The sequence below is a fragment of the Pristiophorus japonicus genome, chromosome 1 (assembly GCF_044704955.1).
Source record: "Pristiophorus japonicus isolate sPriJap1 chromosome 1, sPriJap1.hap1, whole genome shotgun sequence".
In the NCBI taxonomy this organism is placed as follows: domain Eukaryota; kingdom Metazoa; phylum Chordata; class Chondrichthyes; family Pristiophoridae; genus Pristiophorus; species Pristiophorus japonicus.
This window is the reverse complement of record NC_091977.1, coordinates 407,778,691-407,802,835: the sequence shown is the minus strand read 5'-3', so window position 1 is coordinate 407,802,835 and position 24,145 is coordinate 407,778,691. Positions and strand designations below refer to the sequence as shown.

Below are 24,145 nucleotides of genomic sequence, written 5' to 3'. Positions count from 1 at the left end.
GATTCAAACTGTCAAAAGAATTGGTGCCTAGAGGATCAGTGTTTTTATATTCTGCTCACTTACACGATAGGGAATTATTTATGTGAAGCACCTGTTTAGCGCAAGTTATATACTGACTATTGTAGGTTGTTTTTCATTTTCCAAAAGCTTTCTTTGATTATTTTATTAGGATATAAAACTGTACGTGTCATTGTGTAATTGTGAATTATATATTGTGGATAACAGAAGCTGGATTATTTAAGTCCAAACAATCAAAGCAAGCTCAAATAGAGTCGTACAGGTGAAGCGTCCGAAATCTGGAAACCTCGGGAGTGAGGCCGTTCCAGATTTCAGGAATTTCCAGATTTCGGAATGTCTTTCTGACATCCGGAAACGCCTGTGCCGAGGTGAGGGGGAGTCGGGGGGGTGGGGGTCGCCAAGGTAAGGGGGAGCGGGGTGGGGGGGGTTCGACAGTTCCAGGTTTGGCTGAGGGTCGAGGGTTCTGGGTCGGTGGGCAGGAAAAACCTGCATTGAAGATCTGCAAAAAGGATAAGTTAATATTTTTAACTTTTAATTCTTTTTCCGTGGTTAATTCGATTTATTTAAAAACAAAATGTCCAAGATTCAGGAACTTTTTCCCGATTACGAACAACCCCACCACGGATCAGCCCGGTGTCCGGATTCCAGAACATTCTGGATTTCAGACGCTCACCCTGTACTTTTTCAGTATGTATACACTGGCTTTTTAATTTTGGGGGTTTCATATGTTCAAAAGTTAACCACCATTTTCTTGCTATAATTTTTTTTAAATAATTTAAATTTTATAAATGTTTCCCTTTCTCTTGATGTTGACTCATGTCCGTGTAGAGTTCCATGGTGGCCAGCTCCTTGCAATTTTCATATGAACCTAATAGGCTATTTGACCAGGAGAGCAGCAAAACACAGCCTTATTGTGTACTTACCCAGTGGCAACATTCACCTTTTCTAGCAGGAGTTGCCAAATAGCAACCTGGAGCTGGAACTCCGGCTGCTTCTCCTCTTTCTCTCACGACCACCGGACATCTCAAAGTGCTTTATAGCCAATGAAGTACTTTTTAAGGAGTGTAGTCACTGTTGTAATGTAGGAGCATTTTTGTATTGATTATCATATGATCAAAATATTATTGCTTTTGCGTGAGCGAATGCAATGCTGCAAAGATTATTTCCGGGTTCTGGAATCTTAAGTTAGGAGGAAAGTGTAAGAAAATCCAGGTGGTTCTTATTGAGCCATGGTGATTTAATAGAAGTGGTTAAAATTAATGTAGATTGACAAAATTGATCTAAATCTTCACAGTAATTAAGAGTTCGGAACCAAGCAATAAATTAAAAATTAAGATTAAATTGGGAATTTGGAGAAGATGATGCATACAAAGAAAATAAACATGGAATAAGTACTAGGGCTGAGCTGTTAAGCCAAATAGCTTTTTTTCTCTAAAAGTTTGTACCCCTAAATTTATCTTCTACAATCTGGTGCTGTAGCAATAAGAGCATTCGATTCACAACCAAATGGTTATAAAGTTTAATCTTTGGCATTGCTAGTAGTTGGTTTCTTTCCTCGCCCTCTTTTTTTTAGTTCAAGCAAAATTAAATATACAGCCTTGGGAAAGGATAGAATATAAGGTATGTTAGCCACCATCTTCATAAACTGCCTGGGAAAATAATTCCAATATATGTGAAATATTTCCATATACCAACCAATCGAAGTAATGTCAAACTTTCTAGGACCTACCTATAAGATTGTCATCTCTTCCTGTTTCAAATGGTTCACTATCTGTTTTTTCCAATGTGCCATAGCTAATGTCTGCTGAGTAGAGACCTTAAATAGCATGTCTCCATAGCGGGGGGTATTGGGAATACTAAAACTACAGATATTGTGATAATACTACCAGTTTTTAGAAAAACTCCATCTTTCCTCATTAGTTAAATATTCCCAGCTTCTTTAGTAAGCTGCAAAATTGGAAATTAAAGCACTCCAGGTCAGTGAAGCAATGGCCAAACCAAAAATTCATCTGTGGAGGACCCATTCAATGCTGCGTTGAGGGCAGCTTGTGATCCACATTTTTTTTGTAGTATGGGAAAGTGAGAGTGAACTTCTAGTTCTAATATTTTTAGTTAAGTAAAATAGTTTAATATATTTTTATTCTAGTGGATATCAAACGGTTATTTTTTACAAAGTTCTTGCTGCCACTAAATTTCTATTTGCTGAATCAGTTACATACATACCACTCTTGTAACTATTTTCTCTATTTTCAAGGCAAATGGCATAAAGATTGGACCACAGCACTCTGCTACCAATGCATCACATTCGGGCAGCCATGGAGGACAACAGGCTGGTGGAGGTTGCTGTTGAGGTTCCTCAACTATCTTATCTGCTTGACTTGGGCCTATTACCTTTCACCTTCTTCTACACCAGTCCAAGAAGTGAAACCATTACTATATGGTTTATCTAATAGGAGATATCTGGAAAGTCCCTCATAAACCTTGTAAAACTTGTCGTATATACTGTTCTCGGCAGAAAGCTAATATTTGCTTAAATACAGGATTTGAAAATTGTACTCTTACCCTATTTACAATTAACTTTTCTGGGTTTTTTTGTCTATTTTTGCCCTTGACTACAAACTGAATTGTATTAAACACTACAAATTTCATCTGAGTATTTTAATTGTGTGGGTTAAAGTTCCTATTACTGTCACTTATTATTTCATAATATCAAACTGTAAAAGTTGTCAAATTTCAAATGCTGTGGAGAAACACTAGAGGACTGTTTTAATTCTGTATTTATCATCCACTTTGTGTGTGTGTGTATATATATAGTTAAAATAACAAGCTTGGATGTATGTTGGCCAAGCTGAAATCCCTTTGTAGTTAAGCAGATCACCAATGTTTTCTGGACTATTACAACTTAAAATGGCAGTATTGTTCTAGTCTGAAGTTTTGTCTATTCTGAATTTGAGGTGGTTTGACTTTTGGTCTCGATACCATCTGCTTTTCCCTCCCCATTCTCCCGCCCCAACCCTTTGTCCATACCTCCCGGATGTAACTCATGTTAAATGTACATTGTTAGAGACTTCATATCATTTATCAATTCTAATGCCAAATGTCAATTCAGCTTCTTTAGAGCACCCCTTCAGAAATGGATCCGTGGTTTGCCTTAAAGAATAGTTTGAGATTAAAACAAATGGCAGCTGAAAGAGGGTTCTTTTTTGTTTTGTTTGGGACGGTGCATTGAAAAATGTAGACCTTTTTCTCATTACACACATACATTTTTATCTGCATGTATTTCTTTGACCAGTAAATTTAAACACGGGCTTTAAAATTAGATGTGAAAGTGGTGTAAAGTTTTTCTTTCTTGGCGGTCTGTTCTGTTTTGTCAATGAAGATCTTGTTTATTGTACAGGGGTGATGAAACAACCTGACAAAACTGAACAGGCTGTAGCTTTGTGAAGCCTATTTTCCTTAAATATATACACAGTTGAACAGTGAATAAGGAATTTGTGTTTAAACTGAATGGTGTCTTATCAATAAATGTTAATTGTGTATTGCCATTTTATCATCGTATCAAATATGGCTTGACTTTTTTGGGGAAGATCGTTTAACAGCTTGGTGAAAACCATATAGCAAAACCGGTCAAAGATAATCAAGCAGGAAGGAAGCCATTGGTAGCAGTATTGTGAAGTGAATGAGGTAAGATGCCAGTGTTACAGTAGCCGCTATGACCATACCTGAATTTATTATTTGATCTCTGGTTACAAACCGCACTCCTTACAAAAGTACCTATATGATTCTGTTTTCAATTTGAAATAAGAATCCGTTCCAGAACTGCTGACAACCTTACTACATTTACCTTTTATTCCAAGGGTTTGTCGGCATTTAATATTGCCCTAGGGTGCTGTTCAGTTAAGACCTTTGCCTGCTATGGTGTTCACATCTGTCACTTATTCAAAAGCAGGTAAGTGAATGCAGTTGAAGGCTGCTATAATTTTCTGCTAGTATAGCTGAAATATTATACTAAGATTTTACATGAGATTTTTACCAAGTTATATTTTAGCATATAAAGGCAAGTATTCTAGGATTCTAATGCATCTGGCACAGTTCCTTCACATTGAAACATGGAATTGCAGACATTGCCTTTAAGATATTTGCATATTAAATATTCTATCTATTTTAAAACTACAATGGCCAATAACTAAGCAAGTTTCTAATTTGAAGATTCCTGCTTAAATTGTTTGGTTTTCGGAGATGGGAGAAAATAAAATAAAATCCTTGTGGTGGGTGGGAAGAGTTTGCATAATTTATTCAAACTGTTGGACATTGCTTCCCTTAAGGGCATGTAAGAAATATGTATTCATAATTAAACTTCAAATGTGGCTTCCTCAGAGTGACAATGTTCCAATATTGCTGTGCCACCGAGTAGTTGGACCTGGGTTCACTTCTGTTATTTCCCCATCATATAAAATCTCTTGATCTCCGTTGTCCTTTGCGGAAATGCTTATATTTGGGAGTGGGGGAAGAAAAAGATTCTTCCCCACACGCTTTACAAATATGCTAGGAACTGCTTTTGTACCATTGGCAGAATTGTGGGTGTTGAAACTTTATTTCAGAAAATGGATTCACCTAATTGTATGAGTAATTCTCTAGAAAACAAATGTTTTCAGTGTTTGTAACTGCTGTTTCTGCTGAGTTAGCTGATTTTTGTCCTTGCCAATGTTAGGGGGGGGGGGGTGCAATTAGCTATTAACCTTGATTTAGGAAAGCAAAAAATAAACAGGATTGCTGTTTCTGATTGTTCTGCACCCCCATTTCTGGAAAAAGGACATCTGGTGCAGTTAGCCTGGAGTTCAGCAGTAGTATCCTTGTGGTCAAATAGCTGATTTGCTATCAATGGCCACTTGTGAAAGATCGCAGAAAGCAACTATACCTCAGTAATCAGTCAATACCTTTAGAAGAGGAGAAGAAGCTAAGGAGGATAAAAACAGACCCCAAACTTCTAATAGCTCCAGCAATGGGCTTACTTAGAAAAAGTTTAGTGATTGCCATTACACAAACTTCCTTTGCTGAGAGGAGAGATGCTGCAACCAATCTGTCTATGGACGTGGAGAATAAGAAAACTTAGAGTTCCTGTTCCTGGTAGCTATCCTATCAGGATGTGAAGAGAAGAGCAGAATGGTTTGGTCTTTTCTTGCATCTGCCTAGCCCTGGCACCATACTAAACATCAGTGCAAGAGAGGAGGGGGAATTGAAAATGAGAAAAATTAGTTACCTTTTTTGGAAGGGGGAAAAATAAAGGTTGGTTAAAGATTTTATTGTACATTGTACAAGTTAAAGGAGACTAGTCAATTTTGTAACAGTGAATTGAAAATCTACAGCAACATTTTCATGTCATCTTCAATGATTTTCATAATCAACACACTTCAGCAGGACAGGGAGCCTTGCTTATTATTTCAGTTAAATTGTGAACTTTTTAAAGAGTTGTCTACCTAACAACTACTGCGGCATAGTTCTAAACCACACAGGAAGCTGAAAATAGTGCTTTGAGAAATGTTATAACCACTGACAGTGTACATCATGTAGTGCTTAGGATTCAGGCCATGTGGACAATTGAGGGCTGTTCTGAAGCCTGAATCATTCATTTTTATAACCCATATGAATTACCTTCATGGTGGGACTATGGGAAGGGCAAAGTGATTTAAAATATTGGGTTGCACATTTTTCACATCCTTACCTACATTGATGTAGCTATGATCAATTTCATTGAAAGTTCTTAGTATCGCTATATGTAGTGGATAAAAGATATTGCATATTCAAATAGAAAATATAGGGAAATAATTGTCAATGTTACAAAAAGATCTCCATGTAGTGACAGACTTTGTGTGGATCTCTGCAATGGTAACTTGAACAACTTCCAGAATTATACCTTTGCAGCCCAAGGCCCAGTGGATTTGTATTTTTATTTAGTTTTGGATTATTTATTTGCAATGTCGGGAGTATAGAATTGTTTTAAGGCCAATTATTTTAAGTGATTTGTGAGAATTTTTAATAAATTACTATCTCTCGAAGTTACAATTTGTAGAATGTAGTTTTTAAAGATTTTGGTTCTGCTTCACCATTCTTCAGCTATCATAGTGCATTCTTTCCAAACTGAAATCATTCTCTAGTGCTTTGCTGCTCAAGCTAGCTACTAGCAGCTTCAGGTTTTGTGTGTGAGGGGGGGAGGGAGAAAAAAATAAAAACTTGCATTTATATTAGCATCTTTCATGACTACTGGGTGTCTCAAAGTACTTTACAGCCAATTAAGTACTTTTGGAGTGTAGTCATTGTTGTAATGTGGGAAACGCAGCAGCCAACTTGTGCACAGCTTGTCCCACAAACAGCAATGTGATAATGACCAAATCTGTTTTTGTTATGTTGATTGAAGGATAAATATTGGCGAAGGACACCGGGAATAACTCCTCTGCTCCTCTTCGAAATAATACTATGATCTTTTACATCCACCTGAGGGGGCAGACGTATCATCTGAAAGACGGCACCTCTGACAGTGCAGCATTCCCTCAGCACTGCACGAGTGTCAGCCTAGATTTTTGTGCTCAAGTCTCTGAAGTGGGACTTGAACCCACAACCTTCTGACTCCTGAGTATGCTACCCACTGAGCCACAGCTGACACTGGGAATAGAAAATGGATTGTTCTCATATCAGAGAAGGTTAGGGGGGGATTTAATAGTGTTCAAAATTATGAGCTGTTTAGATAGAGTAACTAAGGAGAAACTTTCCAATGGCAGATGAGTTGGCATCCAGAGGACACATTCATTGGCTGCGTTTTATTATCTGCAAGGCACTGTCTGAAATGGTGGTGGAAGCTGATTCAGTAGTAAATTTCAAAAGGATATTGGATCTATGCCTAAAAATGAAACCTTTGCAGGGCTGTGGGGAATGGGACGAATTGGATAACTCTTTCAAAGAGCGCGGCACAGGTTGATGGGCTGAATGGCAGTCTCCTGTAAAATTCAATGATTGTACAAATTTTAATGGGTCACATATAAGGTAGATTGAGATAAAGAAAGACCTTTAGTTTATTTTGTCTGATAATTCTAAAATAACTACCCTACTAACTTCCCATTGCAACACACGTTACAAAAGCAAAATACTGCAGATGCTATAAATCTGAAATAAAAACTGCTGGAAATACTCAAGTTGGGCAGCATCTGTGGAGATAGAAACAGTTATTGTTTCAGGTCAATTACCTTTAATGAGAACTAGAAAAAGTTATGACAAACGGTATGGTTGTACAAAGCAAAAGGACATGGTAATAGGAAGAAACAAGATGGTGTAAATGGGTATAGCAGAATCATGAACAGCTGCCTTTCATATTAATGAGTAAGATCCTGGCCTCACCCTTTCTAGCTGTGGCTCACCCGCAAAAGAAATACTTGTTGGCATCTTTCCTAAAGTTGCTTTTCACAATCCTGCACCTTTGCCTCCTGCCCTGGCAGATCTGAAAAGTATTGTTTCAGGTTTACTTCTGAAGTATTTTACAAATCTCTCTCTCTTGACTTTCTTTTCCAACCTGTGTTCTCAAATGGAGGTTGCAGCACCTTTATTTTGCCATTCTATGCTTTTGGTAGTAACTCAATAATCCAGGTTATGTAACTATTTGACTAATGGTATGTGTTGCAACTTTGAAATTTACAGGGCATGTTTTCTGATAATTATGCTCATTTGGCCACCTTTGTTTATATAGATTACCCATAGATTTCATTCTCCGGTTGGAGAAGCATCATTTTTTTTTTCATGCGAGGCCTTTTAAAGTATCTCAGCAAGACCAAAAATGACCATGCAATCTTGCCGATAGTCTTGATTGATTCTTTAGAGTTTTTGCAGCATTTATACCTGATGATTTGTTGGTTGAACAGTAATTGGAGAAGAACAGGCAAGATTTCACTCATATAAATATGTAGGACAGGTAACTTTCTACAAGATCATAAATCATGAGGCTTGGGGGGGCGGGGGGGGCGGGTGGTGAGAAAACCCGTGCATGTTGCTTTCATTTTTGTAAAGCTTTTGACCTTGTACTTTGTGTGGTTTTCGAAGAAATTAGATGTTATGGGTGTAGACAGTCAAATCTTAGATTTTGAGATGTGTACTCCAGCTCCCAAGAGCCATTTATGATAGATGGACATTGCTGAAACCAGTACTCAAATAGTGGATGTGAAAGTTGTCCATTGTCATCCATCCCATTAAAAGGACAACTGCAAGTGGTGGCTATACATAGATTTATCAGAATCTGTAAAGAGCAAAAAATAGATCAATACTTCAGATGCAAGACCCTCAGAACTGAAAGATACAGGTTATCCCAAAAAGTTCAGTTCTGAGGAAGGTCTATATTTGAAAAGTTAATTTGGTTTTTCTCTTTATAAATGCTGACCTGCGGATTTTGTATTTTTATTTCATCCATTCGATCTAACGCCGTCTCATTAATGTAAGTGTCTCTGGCATTTTGGAAGCATGCTTTTATCAAATTTTTGTGTTGCAGGACTTGCTGAGGATTTATGGTGCTGTACTCCATCTTGAGTAACGGTATCCAGTAGGATATGATTGGCCCTGAGAAGTAGGTTATCAAGGGGTTGATTGGCACTAATAGTTTCTATCTTTAATCTAAATAGACTACTGAGAGGAGCAAAGGACACTTGGGTATTTCTCATTGTTTATCAAAGACCCAAAACAGTTTAAGCTTGTGTGAGAGATTTCCAAACTTACTCTTCACTGTCAAACCTCCTAGGCATAAAATGGAATGGCTTCCTTCAGCCTTTACAAGAACCAAGAGCAATCGGTAAGCTGGATTTCTGATAAAAGGGAGGGATAGGTCCAGCCTACACTGAACTGTTGCCGAGTAATTTGGAGAGGGAGTCAAATTACCTGGTAGATATTTCTATTTGCTCAGGCTCCGAGGACCTGCATCAAGTAGCTGGTGATAACCAAGTCTGATTCTTGGCATTGGACTTAAACATCTTGAGCCATGGGGAGCTGGCATGTCACATGATGCCCTGTATTGGTACCTTCCATCACCCTGAAGGCTGATGTCTAGTAGATGATGATACCTCTTAGGATGAGTTCCTGAAAGGGATTACCTAGATGCCGGATATGAGGATGCATGCTTATCTGGGGCTCAACATGATTGGGTTGTTGAGGTAAGTTGCTGTTGAAGTTCTACACTTCCAACACACAAAAACACCATTCAGTGGGACTTAACATTTCTGTGTTGTAGTCAATGGACTAAGACATTTTGAGTGTTATGCTGTTCACCATACCTCCATTGATGAGTTCCTGGCATCTGCCATCTACCTAGCAAGACCTCAAGCCTGTCGCCTCCAGTTGCTAATGACCAGTTAGTCACTATCCCTCTTGTGGTGGTGGTGCTGCAGTGGTAAGCAGGGACTGTTGTCTTAAGTTGACTCCAAGATTGCATGTTTGGGATTGAATCAGTTCTAGTCTTGAATGTTGATGATCCACAGCACTCCAGGATACATGACTGATCAGGCAGTGTGGCACATTAATGGGATCAAGAAAGGTACAACTGCCACCAAGTGCTGGGATTTTTTTCACTCCACTCCAAATCACCCTGCAAGCAAGGTAAGCTTACCACTTTAAGTATGTTGTATAGTCTTAAACTCTACCAGTATCACTGCACACTTGGCTTTTGTCAACCTGGACTTCAGTAAGTGGAGTGAGTGTGCACTCCACATAGGGCAAATAAGCTTTACCAATGTATATTTCCCAGGAACCTGGTTTGAAGACTCAACCATGATGGATTTCAACCTTTGTCGGACAAAGCTTTGCAGATGTGTGTGTATATAAGAATTAAACCACAATTTGCATATGGATAATTGTGTGAAATAAAGTTGATCTTAAAACCTTTATGAAAGCTTCGTATACAAATGGGAAATAGAAAAATTGGAGGGGGTGATAAATTAATATACAACGGTGACCCAAAAATCACACTGGGTATGCTTATGCCCTTAAAAGGACAAAATTCTTGCAATTAAAAATGAAAAAATTATGAATAAATAATAGTGGACCTGAACAAAGCAAATTCCAAGAAAGGAATAAAGTTCAAGCCTCAGGCTCCCACTTAGGGCCATAAATTATTGGACATGGACAATTTTGTGTAAAGGTTTAAAGTTTTTTGTAACTCATTTTTGTTTGTAATGTTATATTTTACATGTATATGCTGGCCTGGGTGAGGTAAGCAAAATGTCGACTCAAACAAACTTTTGAGTAATCTGAATGTTGTCAGTGATGTTTTTTCACCGCTCTGTTCATTTTCTTATAGCAAGGCTGCATTTATTATCCATTCTTAGTTGCCTAATGTGGTGATGGTAGCTTTTCTCCTTGAACCACTGCAGTCCTTGTGGTGATCATGCTATCATACTTGGATAGGGATTTCCAAATTTTTGACTTGGTAATGGTGAAGGAATGGAAATATATGTCCCAAGTCAAGACCCTGTGACTGGCAGAGGTAGCTTGGAGGTGGTGATGTTCCACAACACTGCTGCTCTTGTCTTTCTTGATGATGGATGTTGCGGGGGGAAGGAGTTGCTGTCAAAACAACCTGGAGTTGCTGCACTACACATACTGAAGCCATAATGTTGTTGGAGAGAATTAGTATTTTTAGTTCAGTCACAGATGCACCAATAAAGCAAACTGCCCTGTTCTGGACGTTGGCCAACTTGTGTTACAGTTGCACCCATCTAGGTGAGTGGTGAATATTCCATTACACTTCTGACTTTAGCTTTGTAGATGGCGGAGAAGATTTGAGAGGTCAGGAGGTGAACCCGCTTGTCACAGAATACGGAACTTCTGCCTGCTCTTGTAACCATTATTGAGGTTGGTCCAGTTCAGCATCTAGCCAATGATGACCTCCAGGTGCTGATGGTGGAGGACTGTGATTGAGTGGCGGTGCTGTTAAAGGTCAGTGTGAGATGGTTGGGCTTCCTTTGTTGGAGGTGGTTACTAACTTACACAATAATATGCAAATGTTATGTCACTTGTCGGCCAAAGCTTGCAAGTTGTCCAAGTCCTGTTGTCGGCCTGGCATAGATTGCTTCATTATAGGAGGAGTTGTGAGTGGACTTGGAGCTGAACACTGGACTTAGCAACGAATAACTCCACTCCTGACTTAATGGCGGAAGGTTATTGATAATGCAGCTAATGAGGGCTGGGTAGAAGATGCTTTCTTAAGGAACTCCTGCAGTGATTGGCCTATGACAACCACAACCATCATCCTTTGCGTTGGGTGTGACTCATCTGTAAAGAAATGCAGCAGTCAAGGTGCACAATAAGGTCCACAGACATAAAATGAAAGATTGCTGGATAATCTGTATTGGTGGTTTTGGTTCAGGGAGGAATGCTCTTTTAAGTAGTGCCATGGGATCTTTTTGATCCATTCAAGAACACAGCTGAGAATCTCGGCTCCATGCGTCTTCTAACAGACTGCATTTCCAACAATGCAATATGCTCCACTGAAGTGTCAGCCTAGATTATGTGCTGAAGTAAAGGGAAAAAATGAACAAAAATGGAAAAGATAACAAAATGCACACAATATGTGAAAAAATGTAGCCACATTAAGTACAAAATATTTATAAACTAATGGAGATGAGAAACGATATAAAGTAAATACTTTGAACGTGAAAGTCTATTAACCATGTTGGTGCTTTTCATAATTACTGATGAGTAAAGAAATTCTAATGAAAATGAGACCTAAAAAGAGATATATAGCAAATCAATCTCTTAGTAAAGGATCCCCTTGGAATGAGTGATCAAAGCATGATTGAGTTTTAAATTCAGATGGAGGGTGAGAAAGTTGGATCTCTAACCAGCGTATTAAGATTAAATAAAGGAGACTATGAAGGTATGAGGGCAGAGTTGGCTAAAGTGGATTGGGAAAACAGACTGAAGTGTAGGACGGTTGATGAACAGTGGTATACATTTAGAGATATTTCACAACTCTCAAGAAAAGTATATTCCAGTAAGGGGGAAAAGGGTGCAAGAAAAAAGAAAGCCAGCCGTGGCTAATAAAGAAATAAAGGACAGTATCCGATTTCAAAAACAAGCATACAAAACTAGTGTGAGGACGGAAGATTTGGGAAGCTTTTTAAAAACCAGCAAAAAATGACAAAATGATTAAAGGAAAATAGACTATGAAAGTAAACTCGCACGAAATATAGAAACTTGCTATCTGTTTTTATATGTATATAAAAAGAAAGAGTGGCTAAAGTAAATGTTGGTCCCTTAGAGGACGAGACTGGAGAATTAGTAATGGGGAACATGGAGATGGCAGAAACTCTAAAGTATTTTGTATCAGTTTTTACGGTAGAGGACACTAACAATATTCCAACAGTTGGTTAGTCAAGGGGCTATAGGGGGGAGGACGTAATCACAATCACTAAGAAGGTGATACTCAGTAAGATAATGGGACTAAAGGCAGATAAATCCCCTGGATCTGATGGCTTGCATCCTAGGGTCTTAAAAGGAGTGGCAGGGATTGTGGATGTTTTGGTTGTAATTTACCAAATTTCCCTGGATTCTGGGGAGATCCCAGCAGATTGGAAAACTGCAAATGGAACGCCCCTATTTTTTTAAAAAAACGAGGCAGACAAAAAGCAGGAAAGTATAGACCAGTTAGCCTAACATCTGTGGTTGGGAAAATATTGGAGTCCATTATTAAAGAAGCAGTAACAGGACATTTGGAAAAGCAAAATTTGGTCAGGCAGAGTCAGCATAGATTTATGAAGGGGAAGTCATGTTTGACAAATTTGCTGGAAATCTTTGAGTATGTAACAAACAGGGTGGATAAAAGGGAACCAGTGGAAGTGGTGTATTTGGATTTCCAGAAGGCATTTGACCAGGTGCCACACAAAAGGTTACTGCAGAAGATACAAGTTCACGGGGTTGGGGGTAATATATTAGCCTGGATAGAAGATTGGCTAACAAACAGAAGAGAGAGTCGGGATAAATGGTTCATTCTCTGGTTGGCAATCCGTGGCGAGCGGGGTGCCGCAGGGATCAGTGCTGGGACCCCAACTATTTACAATCTATTAATGACTTGGAAGAAGGGACTGACTAACGTAGCCAAGTTTGCTGCTGATACAAAGATGGGAAGAAAAGCAATGGGTGAGGAGCACACAAAATCTGCAAAAGGACATAGGCTAAGTGAGTGGGCAAAAATTTGGCAGTTGGGGTATACTGTTGGAAAGTGTGAGGTCATGCACTTTGGCAGAAAAAAAATCAAAGAACAAGTTATTAAATGGAGAAAGATTGCGAAATGCTGCAGTACAGCAGGGCCTGGGGCTACTTGTGCATGAAACACAGAAGGATAGTATGAAGGTACAGCAAGTGATCAGGAAGGTTAATGGAATCTTGGCCTTTATTGCAAAGGGGATGGAGTATAAAAGCAGGGAAGTCTTGCTACAGCTATACAGGGTATTGAGGCCACACCTGGAATACTGCGTGTAGTTTTGGTTTCCATATTTACGAAAGGATATGCTTGCTTTGGAGACAGTTCAGAGAAGGTTCACAAGGTTGATTCAGGGGATGAGGGGGTTGACTTATGAGGAAAGGTTGAGTAGGTTGGGCCTCTACTCATTGAAATTCAGAAGAATGAGAGGTGATCTTATCGATACGTATAAGATTATGAGGGGGCTTGACAAGATGTATGCAGGGAGGATGTTTCCACTGGTGGGGGAGACTAGAACTAAAGGACATGATTTTAGAATAAGGGGCCGCCCATTTAGAACTGAGATGAGAAATTTCTTCTGAGGGTTGTGAATCTGGAAGCTGGGACATTAAATAAATTTAAGTCAGAAATAGACAGTTTCTTAAAACGATAAGGGGTTATGGGAAGCGGGCAGGGAAGTGGAGCTGAGTCCATGATCAGATCAGCCATAATCTTATTGAATGGCGGAGCAGGCTCAAGGAGTCGTATGGCCTACTTCTCCTATTTATTATGTTCTTAAAGGGGAAGCAATAAAGATTAGAAACACTGCGAGAAGGTAGAGAGTATGAACAAAGGCAGACTTGTAACAAAGAAAAATGGTAACATTTTGAAACAGTGAAAGAATAAACGAATTAGAAATGAACAAGGATGGTAGTGCTGAGTAATTATCCTCCGTTTTCAGCGTGTGAATGAATGGGTTCAAAAGGAGGTCGAGCATTTAGATAGGGAATCAGTCCTAAATAAAACTGTTGGAACTTCAAATTCTAAAGGCCCCGATGGCACGCATCCTGGAATGCTGAGGGAAGTCCAAGGAGCTCTGACCACAATCTTTCAAACATCTTTAGATGTGAAAGTTGTGCCAGAGAGCTGGAGTTTTGCCAATGTAATGCCTCTGTTCAATCCCCCTGAAATGATGTGATTTGAGTACCATGCAAAACCCAGTACTTTAATTCATATTTGTCTAACTAGGAGTTTTGAAGCATAAAACCTGGTAACAAGGGGTAAAGGAGACATGAACTGAAGTATATTTCATTGTTATCGTTAGGATTAATGATAAGATGGCTCAGTTGGTAAATTTGGTGTCCAATGTAAAACTGCCAAGACGACCAGCAAGCTCCAGCTTCGATTCCTAGTATGCATGGAGTTAGTTGATCTTTGTCTGGCCAGCAGTAGCAGTGCTACTCTTGGCCTCAGTGCCCTGGGTTATGGAGGGCTAAAATCAACCAAAGTTCCCAGTTCTGATTATGAAGTGCATGTGTATGGACATCAGGTGAGGGCCTACACCTGAACCAAGTTGTGATGCCACCCTTCCACATTTGAATATGCTGTCAATGCTTATTTTCTAGATTCACAGATGATTGGTACCTCATCGAAGTCGCCATTAGAGGACAGCAAGGAATTTTGATCCAATCGGAGTCAAATGGAGCCAACGAAAGTTCCAAAAATATATGCTGAATTGCTTTTGATTTGTTAAGTTTGTTCTGGAAGCATATGCTTTCACCACATTGGTTTTCTCCCTTGGCCAACTGAACCACTATTTTAAAATCGTTTTAATCTATCAAAACCAGGCTGCCCCTGAAAACTACTCCAAAAAACAATTATAATGAGTAATTAGTTGCAGCACCTAAACTCAGGGCTTGGGGAAGTGAAAGTGTAGTTAGTGATTTAACGTGTCGGCCTTGGTTCAGTGAGTACCTCGCCTGAGTCAGATCATGAGTTCAAGCTCCACTCCAGAGACTTCCAAGGTCCTATTAGCTGTCGGACACACAGATCCCAATGCATTATTCAACAACAACTTGTATTGATATAGCACTTTAACATAGTAAAATGTTCCAAGGCACTTCACAGGAGTTTTATCAAACAAAATTTGACACTGAGTTAGAGATATTAGGGCAAATGACCAAAAGTTTGGTCAGAGGTGGATTTTAAGGAGCATCTTCAAGGAAGAAAAAGTAGAGACTGAGAAGTTTATGGAGAGAATAAAAACATAAGAAATAGGAGCAGGAGTAAGCCATACGGCCCCTCGAGCCTGCTCTGCTATTTAATATGATCATGGCTGATCCGATCATCATAGATTCAAGTCCACTTCCCTGCCTGCTCTCCATAACCCCTTACTCCCTTATCGTTTAAGAAACTGAATAAATTGAAGTAGACAACAATGTCCCAGCTTCCACAGCTCTCTGAGGCAGTGAATTTCACAGATCCACAACCCTCAGAAGAAATTTCTCCTCATCTCTGTTCTAAATGGGTGGCCCCTTATTCTAAGGTTATGCCCTCTAGCTCTAGTCTCCCTTATCAGTGGAAACATCCACCTTGTCAAGTCCCCTCATAATCTTATACACTTCGATAAGATCATCTCTCATTCTTCTGAATTCCAATGAGTAGAGGCCCAACCTATTCAACCTTTCCTCATAAGACAATCCCCTCATCTCTGGAATCAATCTTGTGAACCTTCTCTGAATTTCCTCCAAAGCAAGTATATCCTGTCGTAAATATGGAAACCAAAACTGCGCGCAGTATGCCAGATGTGGCCTCACCAATACCCTGTACAACTGTAGCAAGACTTCCCTGCTTTTATACTCCATCCCCTTTGCAATAAGGGCCAATATTTCATTGGCCTTCCTGATCACTTGCTGTACCTGCATACTAACCTTCCAGAGCTTAAGGCCTTGGTAGTTGAAGGCTGGTCCGCCAATGGTGGAGCGATTAAATTCAAGCATGCTCGAGGCCAGAATTGAAGGAGCATGGATATCTTGGGCTGTGGAGCTGGAGGAATTTGCAGAGATGAAGTGGGTGAGGCCAAGGAAGGATTTGAGAACAAGGATAAAAATTCTAAAATTGAAGCATGGATGTGTGTTTCAGCAGCAGATGTTCCGGAGGTAGAAACAGGCAGCCTTGGTGATGGTGTGGATATGTGGGCGGCAGCTTGCCTGAAGGTCAAATATGACACCAAGGTTGCGAAAAGTCTGGTTCAGCCTCTCAGTTGTCAGGGCGAGGGATGGAGTCGGATGAAAGGGAACGGAGTTTGTGATGGGGACTGAAGAAAACTAGTGATTTTTGCTGATCCAGTACTGGATGTTGGACAGTCTGACAATTCAGAAACAGTTGTGCGGTCGAGAGGTGGTGGTGAGGTTGAGGTGGGTGTCATCAGCATACATGTGGAAACTAAGGATGTGTTTTTGTACGATATCACCAAGGGGTAGATAGTAGATGAGAAATGGGAGGCAAGAGAGGCACCCAAGGATAGATCCTTGGGAAACAGCAGAAGCCAAGGGATTTTTCAATGTCCTGATCAACATTAACCCTCAAACAAAATCACAAACAGATTATCTGGTCATTTATCTCCTTGCTGTTTGAAGGGATTTTGCTGTGCACAAATTGGCTGCTGTGTTTACCTTCAGATCTGAGCCATTTACCTCTTACACTTCCTTCTGCTTTTTTTCTCTTTCCCTCCTTTTTCAATATGCAACATGTTAAGACTTGTGAAGTGCCTTGGGACATTTATGAAAGGATATACTTGCTTTGAAGGCAGTTCAGAGAAGGTTCACGGTTGATTCTGGGGATGAGGAGGTTGACTTATGAGGAAAGGTTGAGTAGGTTGGGGCTCTACTCATTGGAATTCAGAAGAATGAGAGGTGATCTTATCGAAATGTATAAGATTATGAGGGGGCTTGACAAGATGGATGCAAAGAGGATGTTTCCACTGATGGAGAAGACTAGAACTAGAGGGCATGATCTTAGAATAAGGGCTGCCCATTTAAAACAGATGAGGAATTTCTTCGGGTTGGAAATCTCTGGAATTTGCTGCCGTGAAGAGCTGTGGAAGCTGGGACATTGAATAAATTTAAGACCGAAATAGACAGTTTCTTGAGCAATAACGAGTTATGGGGAGTGGATGGGGAAGTGGAGCTGAGTCCATGACCAGATCAGCCATGATCTTATTGAATGGCGGAGCAGACTCGAGGTGCCATATGGCCTACTCCTGTTCCTATTATGTTCTTGCATATGGAGAAAGAGTCAAACTGAACTCAAAGTAAAGTGTGACCTTAGTCTTCAATTGCAGGTCTCCAGAGTGCTTCTCCAATCTGTGAAGCTGCCTTCAACACTTATGGGATCCCTTGGGACTCTGGGGAATGAGCCCTCTGGTGGCTGTACAGAGTAAATACAAGTCCACATATAAAAACATAGAAAATAAGTGCAGGACTAGGCCCTTCGAGCCTGCACCACCATTCAATAAGATCATGGCTGAACATTCACCTCAGTACCCCTTTCCTGCTTTCTCTCCATACCCCTTGATCCCATTAGCCGTAAGGGCCATATCTAACTCCCTCTTGAATATATCCAATGAACTAGCATCAACAACTCTGATAGGGAATTCCACAGGTTAACAACTGAGTGAAGAAGTTTCTCCTCCTCTCAGTCCTAAATGGCTTACCCCTTATCCTTAGACTATGTCCCCTGGTTCTGGACTTCCCCAACATTGGGAACATTCTTCCTGCATCTAACCTGTCCAGACCCGTCAGAATTTTATGTTTCTATGAGAACCCCTCTCATTCTTCTAAACTCCAGTGAATACAGGCCCAATCGATCCAGTCTTTCGTATGTCAGTCCTGCCATCCCAGGAATCAGTCTGGTGAACAATACACTGCATTCCCTCAATAGCAAGAATGTCCTTCCTCAGATTAGCAGATCAAAACTGAACACAATATTCCAAGTGAGGCCTCACTAAGGCCCTGTACAACTGCAGTAAGACCTCCCTGCTCCTATATTCAAATCCTCTCGCTATGAAGGCCAACATACCATTTGCCACCTTCACTGCCTGCTGTACCTGCATGCCAACTTTCAATGACTGATGAACCATGATACCCAGGTCTTGTTGCACCTCGCCTTTTCCTAATCTGCCGCCATTCAGATAATCTGCCTTTGTGTTTTTGCCACCAACGTGGATAACCTCACATTTATCCACATTATACTGCATCTGCCATGCATTTGCCCACTCACCGAACCTGTCCAAGTCACCCTGCAGCCTCTTAGTGTCCTCCTCACAGCTCACACTGCCACCCAGCTTAGTGTCATCTGCAAACTTGGAGATATTACACTCAATTCCTTCATCTAAATCATTAATGTATATTGTAAATAGCTGGGGTTCCAGCACTGAGCCCTGCGGCACCCCACTAGTCACTGCCTGCCATTCTGAAAAGGACCCATTTATCTGGACTCTCTGCTTCCTGTCTGCCAACAAGCTCTCTATCCATGTCAGTGCATTGCCCCCAATACCATGTGCTTTCATTTTGCACACCAATCTCTTGTGTGGGACCTTGTCAAAAGCCTTTTGAAAGTCCAAATACACCACATCCACTGGTTCTCCCTTGTCCACGCTACCAGTTACATCCTCAAAAAAATTCTAGAAGATTTGTCAAGCAGGATTTCTCTTTCGCAAATCCATGCTGACTTGGACCGATCCCGTCACTGCTTTCCAAATGCACTGCTATTTCATCTTTAATAATTGATTCCAACATTTTCCCCACTACTGATGTCAGGATAACCGGTCAATAACTCCCGTTTTCTTTCTTCCTTTTTAAAAAAGTGGTGTTACATTAGCTACCCTCCAGTCCATAGGAACTGATCCAGAGTCGATAGACTGTTGGAAAATGATCACCAATGCATCCACTATTTCTAGGGCTACTTCCTTAAGTACTCTGGGATGCAGACTATCGGGCCCTGTAGATTTATCGGCCTTCAATCCCATCAATTTCCCGCCTAATAAGGATTTCCTTCAGTTCCTCCTTCTCACTAGACCCTCAGTCCTCTAGTATTTCGAGAAGGTAATTTGTGTCTACCTTTGTGAAGACAGACCAAAGTACTTGTTTAACTGGTCCGTCATTTCTTTGTTCTCCATTATACATTCACCTGAATCTGACTGCAAGGGACATACGTTTGTCTTCACTAATCTTTTTCTCTTCACATATCTTTAGAAGCTTTTGCAGTCAGTTTTTATGTTCCCAGCCAGCTTCCTCTCGTACTCTTATTTTTCCCTTCCTAATTAAACCCTTTGTCCTCCTCTGCTGGATTCTAAATTTCTCCCAGTCCTCAGGTTTGCTGCTTTTTCTGACCAATTTATATGCCTCTTCCTTGGATTTAACACTATCCTTAATTTCCCTTGTTAGCCACGGTTGAGCCACCTTCCCCGTTTTATTTTTACTCCAGACAAGGATGTACAATTGTTGAAGTTCATCCATGTGATCTTTAAATGTTTGCCATTGCCTATCCACTGTCAACCCTTTAAGTATCACTCGCCAGTCTATTCTAGCCAATTCACGTCTCATACCATCGAAGTTACCTTTCCTTAAGTTCAGGACCCTCGTCTCTGAATTAACTGTGTCACTCCATCTTAATGAAGAATTCTACCACATTATGGTCACTGTTCCCCAAGGGACTTCACACAACAAGATTGCTAATTAGTGCTTTCTCATTAAACATCACCCAATCTAGGATGGCCAGCCCTCTAATTGATTCCTCAAAATATTGGTCTAGAAAACCATCCCTAATACACTCCAGGAAATCCTCCTCCACCGCATTGCCCAATCAATATGTAGATTAAAGTCACCCATGATAACTGCTGTACCTTTATTGCACGCATCCCTAATTTCTTGTTTGATGCTGTCCCCAACCTCATGACTACTGTTTGGTGGTCTGTACACAACTCCCACCAGCGTTTTCTGCTTTTTGGTATTCCGTAGCTCCACCCATACCGATCCCACATCATCTAAGCTAATGTCCTTCCTTACTATTGCATTAATTTCCTCTTTAACCAGCAATGCCACCCCACCTCCTTTTCCTTTCTGTCTATCCTTCCTGAATGTTGAATACCCCTGGATGTTGAGTTCCCAGCCTTGGTCACCCTGGAGCCATGTCTCCGTGACGCCAATGTCTCTAATCCCAATTACTTCATATCTGTTAACTGCTATCTGCGCAGTTAACTCATCCACCTTATTACGAATACTCCTTGCATTGGATATATGTAACAGTATATTACTGGAGCAAATATAACAATATATAACACTTATGTTTTTATTTTACTACATTAAAGGCACTATATAAATAAGTTTATTATAATACAACAGTGTCTATACTTCATTGGGCAAAACTATGACAGTTGGTGTTTAATGTGGTGGAATCATCGATTTTCGATCTGAAATACAAATCTGAGTATTTTAATGGTGAGACTAGGAGCTGTGAGGAAAAAAATGGATTTGGGTTTCGATGTACACAAATCACTAAAGGCTAGTGCACAGGTACAAGGAATCAAAAAAGCTAATGGAATGTTGGCCATCATCATCATAGGCAGTCCCTCAGAATCGAGGAAGGCTTGCTTCCAATCTAAAAATGAATCCTTCGGTGACTGAACAGTCCAATACGAGAACCACAGACCCTGCCACAGGTGGGACAGATAGTCGTTGAGAGAAAGGGTGGCCACCCCCTCTTTCCGCTGCCTGCGCTTATTTCTGCATGCTCTGTGTTCAGCACCCTCCCGGATGCACTTCCTCCACTTCGGGCGGTCTTTGGCCAAGGACTCCCAGGAGTCAGTGGGGATGTTGCACTTCATCAGGGAGGCTTTGTGGGTGTTTTTGTAATGTTTCCTCTATCCACCTTTGGCTTGTTTGCTGTGAAGGAGTTCAGAGTAGAGCGCTTGCTTGGGGAGTCTCGTGTCTGCCATGCGAACAATGTGGCCTGCCCAGCGGAGCTGATCAAGTGCGGTCAATGCTGAATGCTGGGGATGCTGGCCTGGTTGAGGAAGCTAATGTTGGTTCGTCTGTCATCCCAGGGGATTTGCAGGATCTTGCGGAGACATCGTTGGTGGTTTTTTTCCAGTGACTTGAGGTGTCTACTGTATGTGGCCCATGTCTCTGAGCCATACAGGAGGGAGGGTATTACTACAGCCCTGTAGACCATGAGCTTAGCAGATTTGAGGGCTGGTCTTTGAATGCACTTTTCCGCAGGCGACCTAGGGCTGCACTGGAGGCAATGTTGAATCTCGTCAATGTCTGCTCTTGTTGATGGGAGACTCCCGAGGTATGGGAAATGGTCTACTTTATCCATGGCCACGCCGTGGGGGGCAGTGCTGTGCGGTGGGGATAGGTGGAGGACCTGTTGTCTTACGGAGGTTTAGCATTAGGCCCATGCTTTCATACGCCTCAGTAAATATGTTGACTATGACTTGGAGTTCAGCCTCTGTGTGTGTGTGTGTGTGTGTGTGTGTGTGTGTGTGTGTGCAGACGCAGGCGTCTTCCGTGTACTGTAGCTCGACGACAGAGGTTGGGGTGGTCTTGGACCTGGCCTAGAGACGACGAAGGTTGAACAGGTTCCCACTGGTTCTGTAGTTTAGTTACAATCCAGCGGGGAGCTTGTTGAGTGTGAGGTGGAGCATGGCAACGAGGAAGCTTGAGAAGAGGGTTGGCGCGATGATGCAGCCCTGCTTGACCTCAGTCTGGATGTGGATTGGGTCTGTAATGGATCCGTTGGTAAGGATCACGGCCTGCATGTCGACGTGAAGCAGGCGGAGGATGGTAAGGAACTTTTGGGGGCATCCGAAATGGAGGAGGATGCTCCACAGACCCTCGCAGTTGGAAGTGTCAAGGGCCTTTGTAAGGTCGAAGAAGGCCATGTATAAGGGCTGGTGCGGTTCAATGCATTTTTCTTGCAGCTGTTGCGCTGTAAAAATCATGTCCGTTGTGCCCCGTAGGGGACAAAATGCGCACTGTGACTCTGGGAGGAGCTCCTCAGCCACAGGGAGAAGACGGTTGAGGAGGACTCGAGCGGCATCTTGCCCAGTGGCTGACAACAGGGAGATTACTCTGTAGCTGCCGCAGTCGGACTTGTCCCCTTTTTTAAAGATGGTCACGATCATTGCATCTCTAAGATCTCCCAGCATGCTTTCCTCCCTTCAGATGAGAGAGATGAGGTCATGCATTCCTGCCAACAGTGCCTCTCCACCATACTTCAGTGCCTCAGCGGGGATTCCATCCACTCCTGTAGCCTTGTTCTTGTGGCTTTTTCTACCTTGTGCAGGGCTGGGGTTTTACTGAGGTGGTGGCGAGTAGCATGCTGTGGGATGGAATCGAGGACACTCGTGTCAAAGGCAGAGTCTCGATTGAGGAGAACTTCGAAGTGTTCCTTCCAGCTGGCTCTGACTGCCTTGGTGTCCTTGATGAGAGTTTCCCTGTTTTGGCCAGCAGTGGGGTGGGGCCTTGGGTGTTTGGACCGTAGGTGGCCTTGACTGCGGGAAGAATCCTTGCACATCATGGCTGTCGGCCAGCTGCTGTATCTCCTGTGCTTTGTTCATCCACCATCTGTTCTTTAGGTCCTGAGTTTTTTGTTGGACCTTTGCCTTAAGCTGTCTGTAATGCTGCCTTGCTGCTCCCAAGTTGGGTTGTTGTTTAAGGCTCAGAAATGCCGTGCGCTTGCGATCTGATAGCTCTTGGATCTCCTGGTCATTCTCATCAAACCAGTCCTGGTGTTTCCTAATTGAGTGACCGAGCATCTCTTCGCAGGCACTGGTTATGGAGGCCTGGAGGGCAGACCAAACACTGTAGGCATTCTGCTTCTTGGGGTCATTAAGTCATGCCAGGTTAGCTGTGAGGCGTTGACTGTATAGGGCTGTCTTAGCTGGATTCTTAAATGCCCCAGCATTGACTTTTTTGTGGCACTGCTTCTGCCCTCGCCGCTTTGGGGCTATGTTGTCAATGATGGATCGGATTAGGCGGTGGTCTGGACAGCAGTCGTCAGCTCCTGTCATGGCGCGGGTGATGTGCACATCCTTGCTATCCCTGGTTTCAGCCAATGACCCAGTCAAGCAGGTGCCAGTGTTTGGAGCAAGGGTGTTGCCACGATGCCTTGTACTTGCTCCTCTGGCAGAACAAGGTGTTAGTGATGACAAGGTCATGTTCTAGACATTGTCAGGAGTAGGGTACTGCTGGAGTTGGTTTTATCTCAAAGGGCCTGGAATACAAGAGCGAGGAAAATGGTGTTTCAATTGTACAGAGCTTTAGTCATTCCATTCAGAGTAATGTGTTTAGATTTGGACCTCAAGAAAGATATATTGCCCTTGGAAAGAGTAAGCATAGTTTTACCAGAATGATACCAGGGCTTGAAGGATATTAAAATTGAGAACAGGTTGCATAAACGTGGCTTGTGTATTCCCTTAAATTGAGATGGTGGTCTAATCAAAGTGTTTACATGGAAACATAGAAATCGGTGCAGGAGTAGGCCATTCGGCCCTTCGAGCCTGCACCGCCATTCAATGAGTTCATGGTTGAACATGCAACTTCAGTACCCCATTCCTGCTTTCTCGCCATACCCTTAGATCCCCCTTAGTAGTAAGGACTACATCTAACTCCTTTTTGAATATATTTAGTGAATTGGCCTCAACAACTTTCTGTGGTAGAGAATTCCACAGGTTCACCACTATCTCTGAATAAGTTTCTCCTCATCTCGGTCCTAAATGGCTTACCCCTTAGACTGTGACCCCTTGTTCTGGACTTCCCCAACATTAGGAACATTCTTCCTGCATCTAATCTGTCTAAATCAGTCAGAATTTTAAACGTTTCTGAAATCCCCTCATTCTTCTGAACTCCAGTGAAT

The 24,145-nt window shown here is 41.6% G+C and overlaps 1 protein-coding gene across 1 annotated transcript in view; it reads left to right on the top strand.

Moving 5' to 3' along the window:
• Positions 1-3,568, top strand: part of rab2a (RAB2A, member RAS oncogene family) — a 121,760-nt gene extending 118,192 nt beyond the window's left edge. Inside the window, exon 8 of the mRNA XM_070891943.1 lies at positions 2,273-3,568. Within this exon, the coding sequence (XP_070748044.1) occupies positions 2,273-2,368 (96 nt within the window). The 3' untranslated portion in view covers positions 2,369-3,568. The remainder of the gene's footprint in view (positions 1-2,272) is intronic.
• The last annotated feature ends 20,577 nt before the right edge of the window (positions 3,569-24,145 follow it).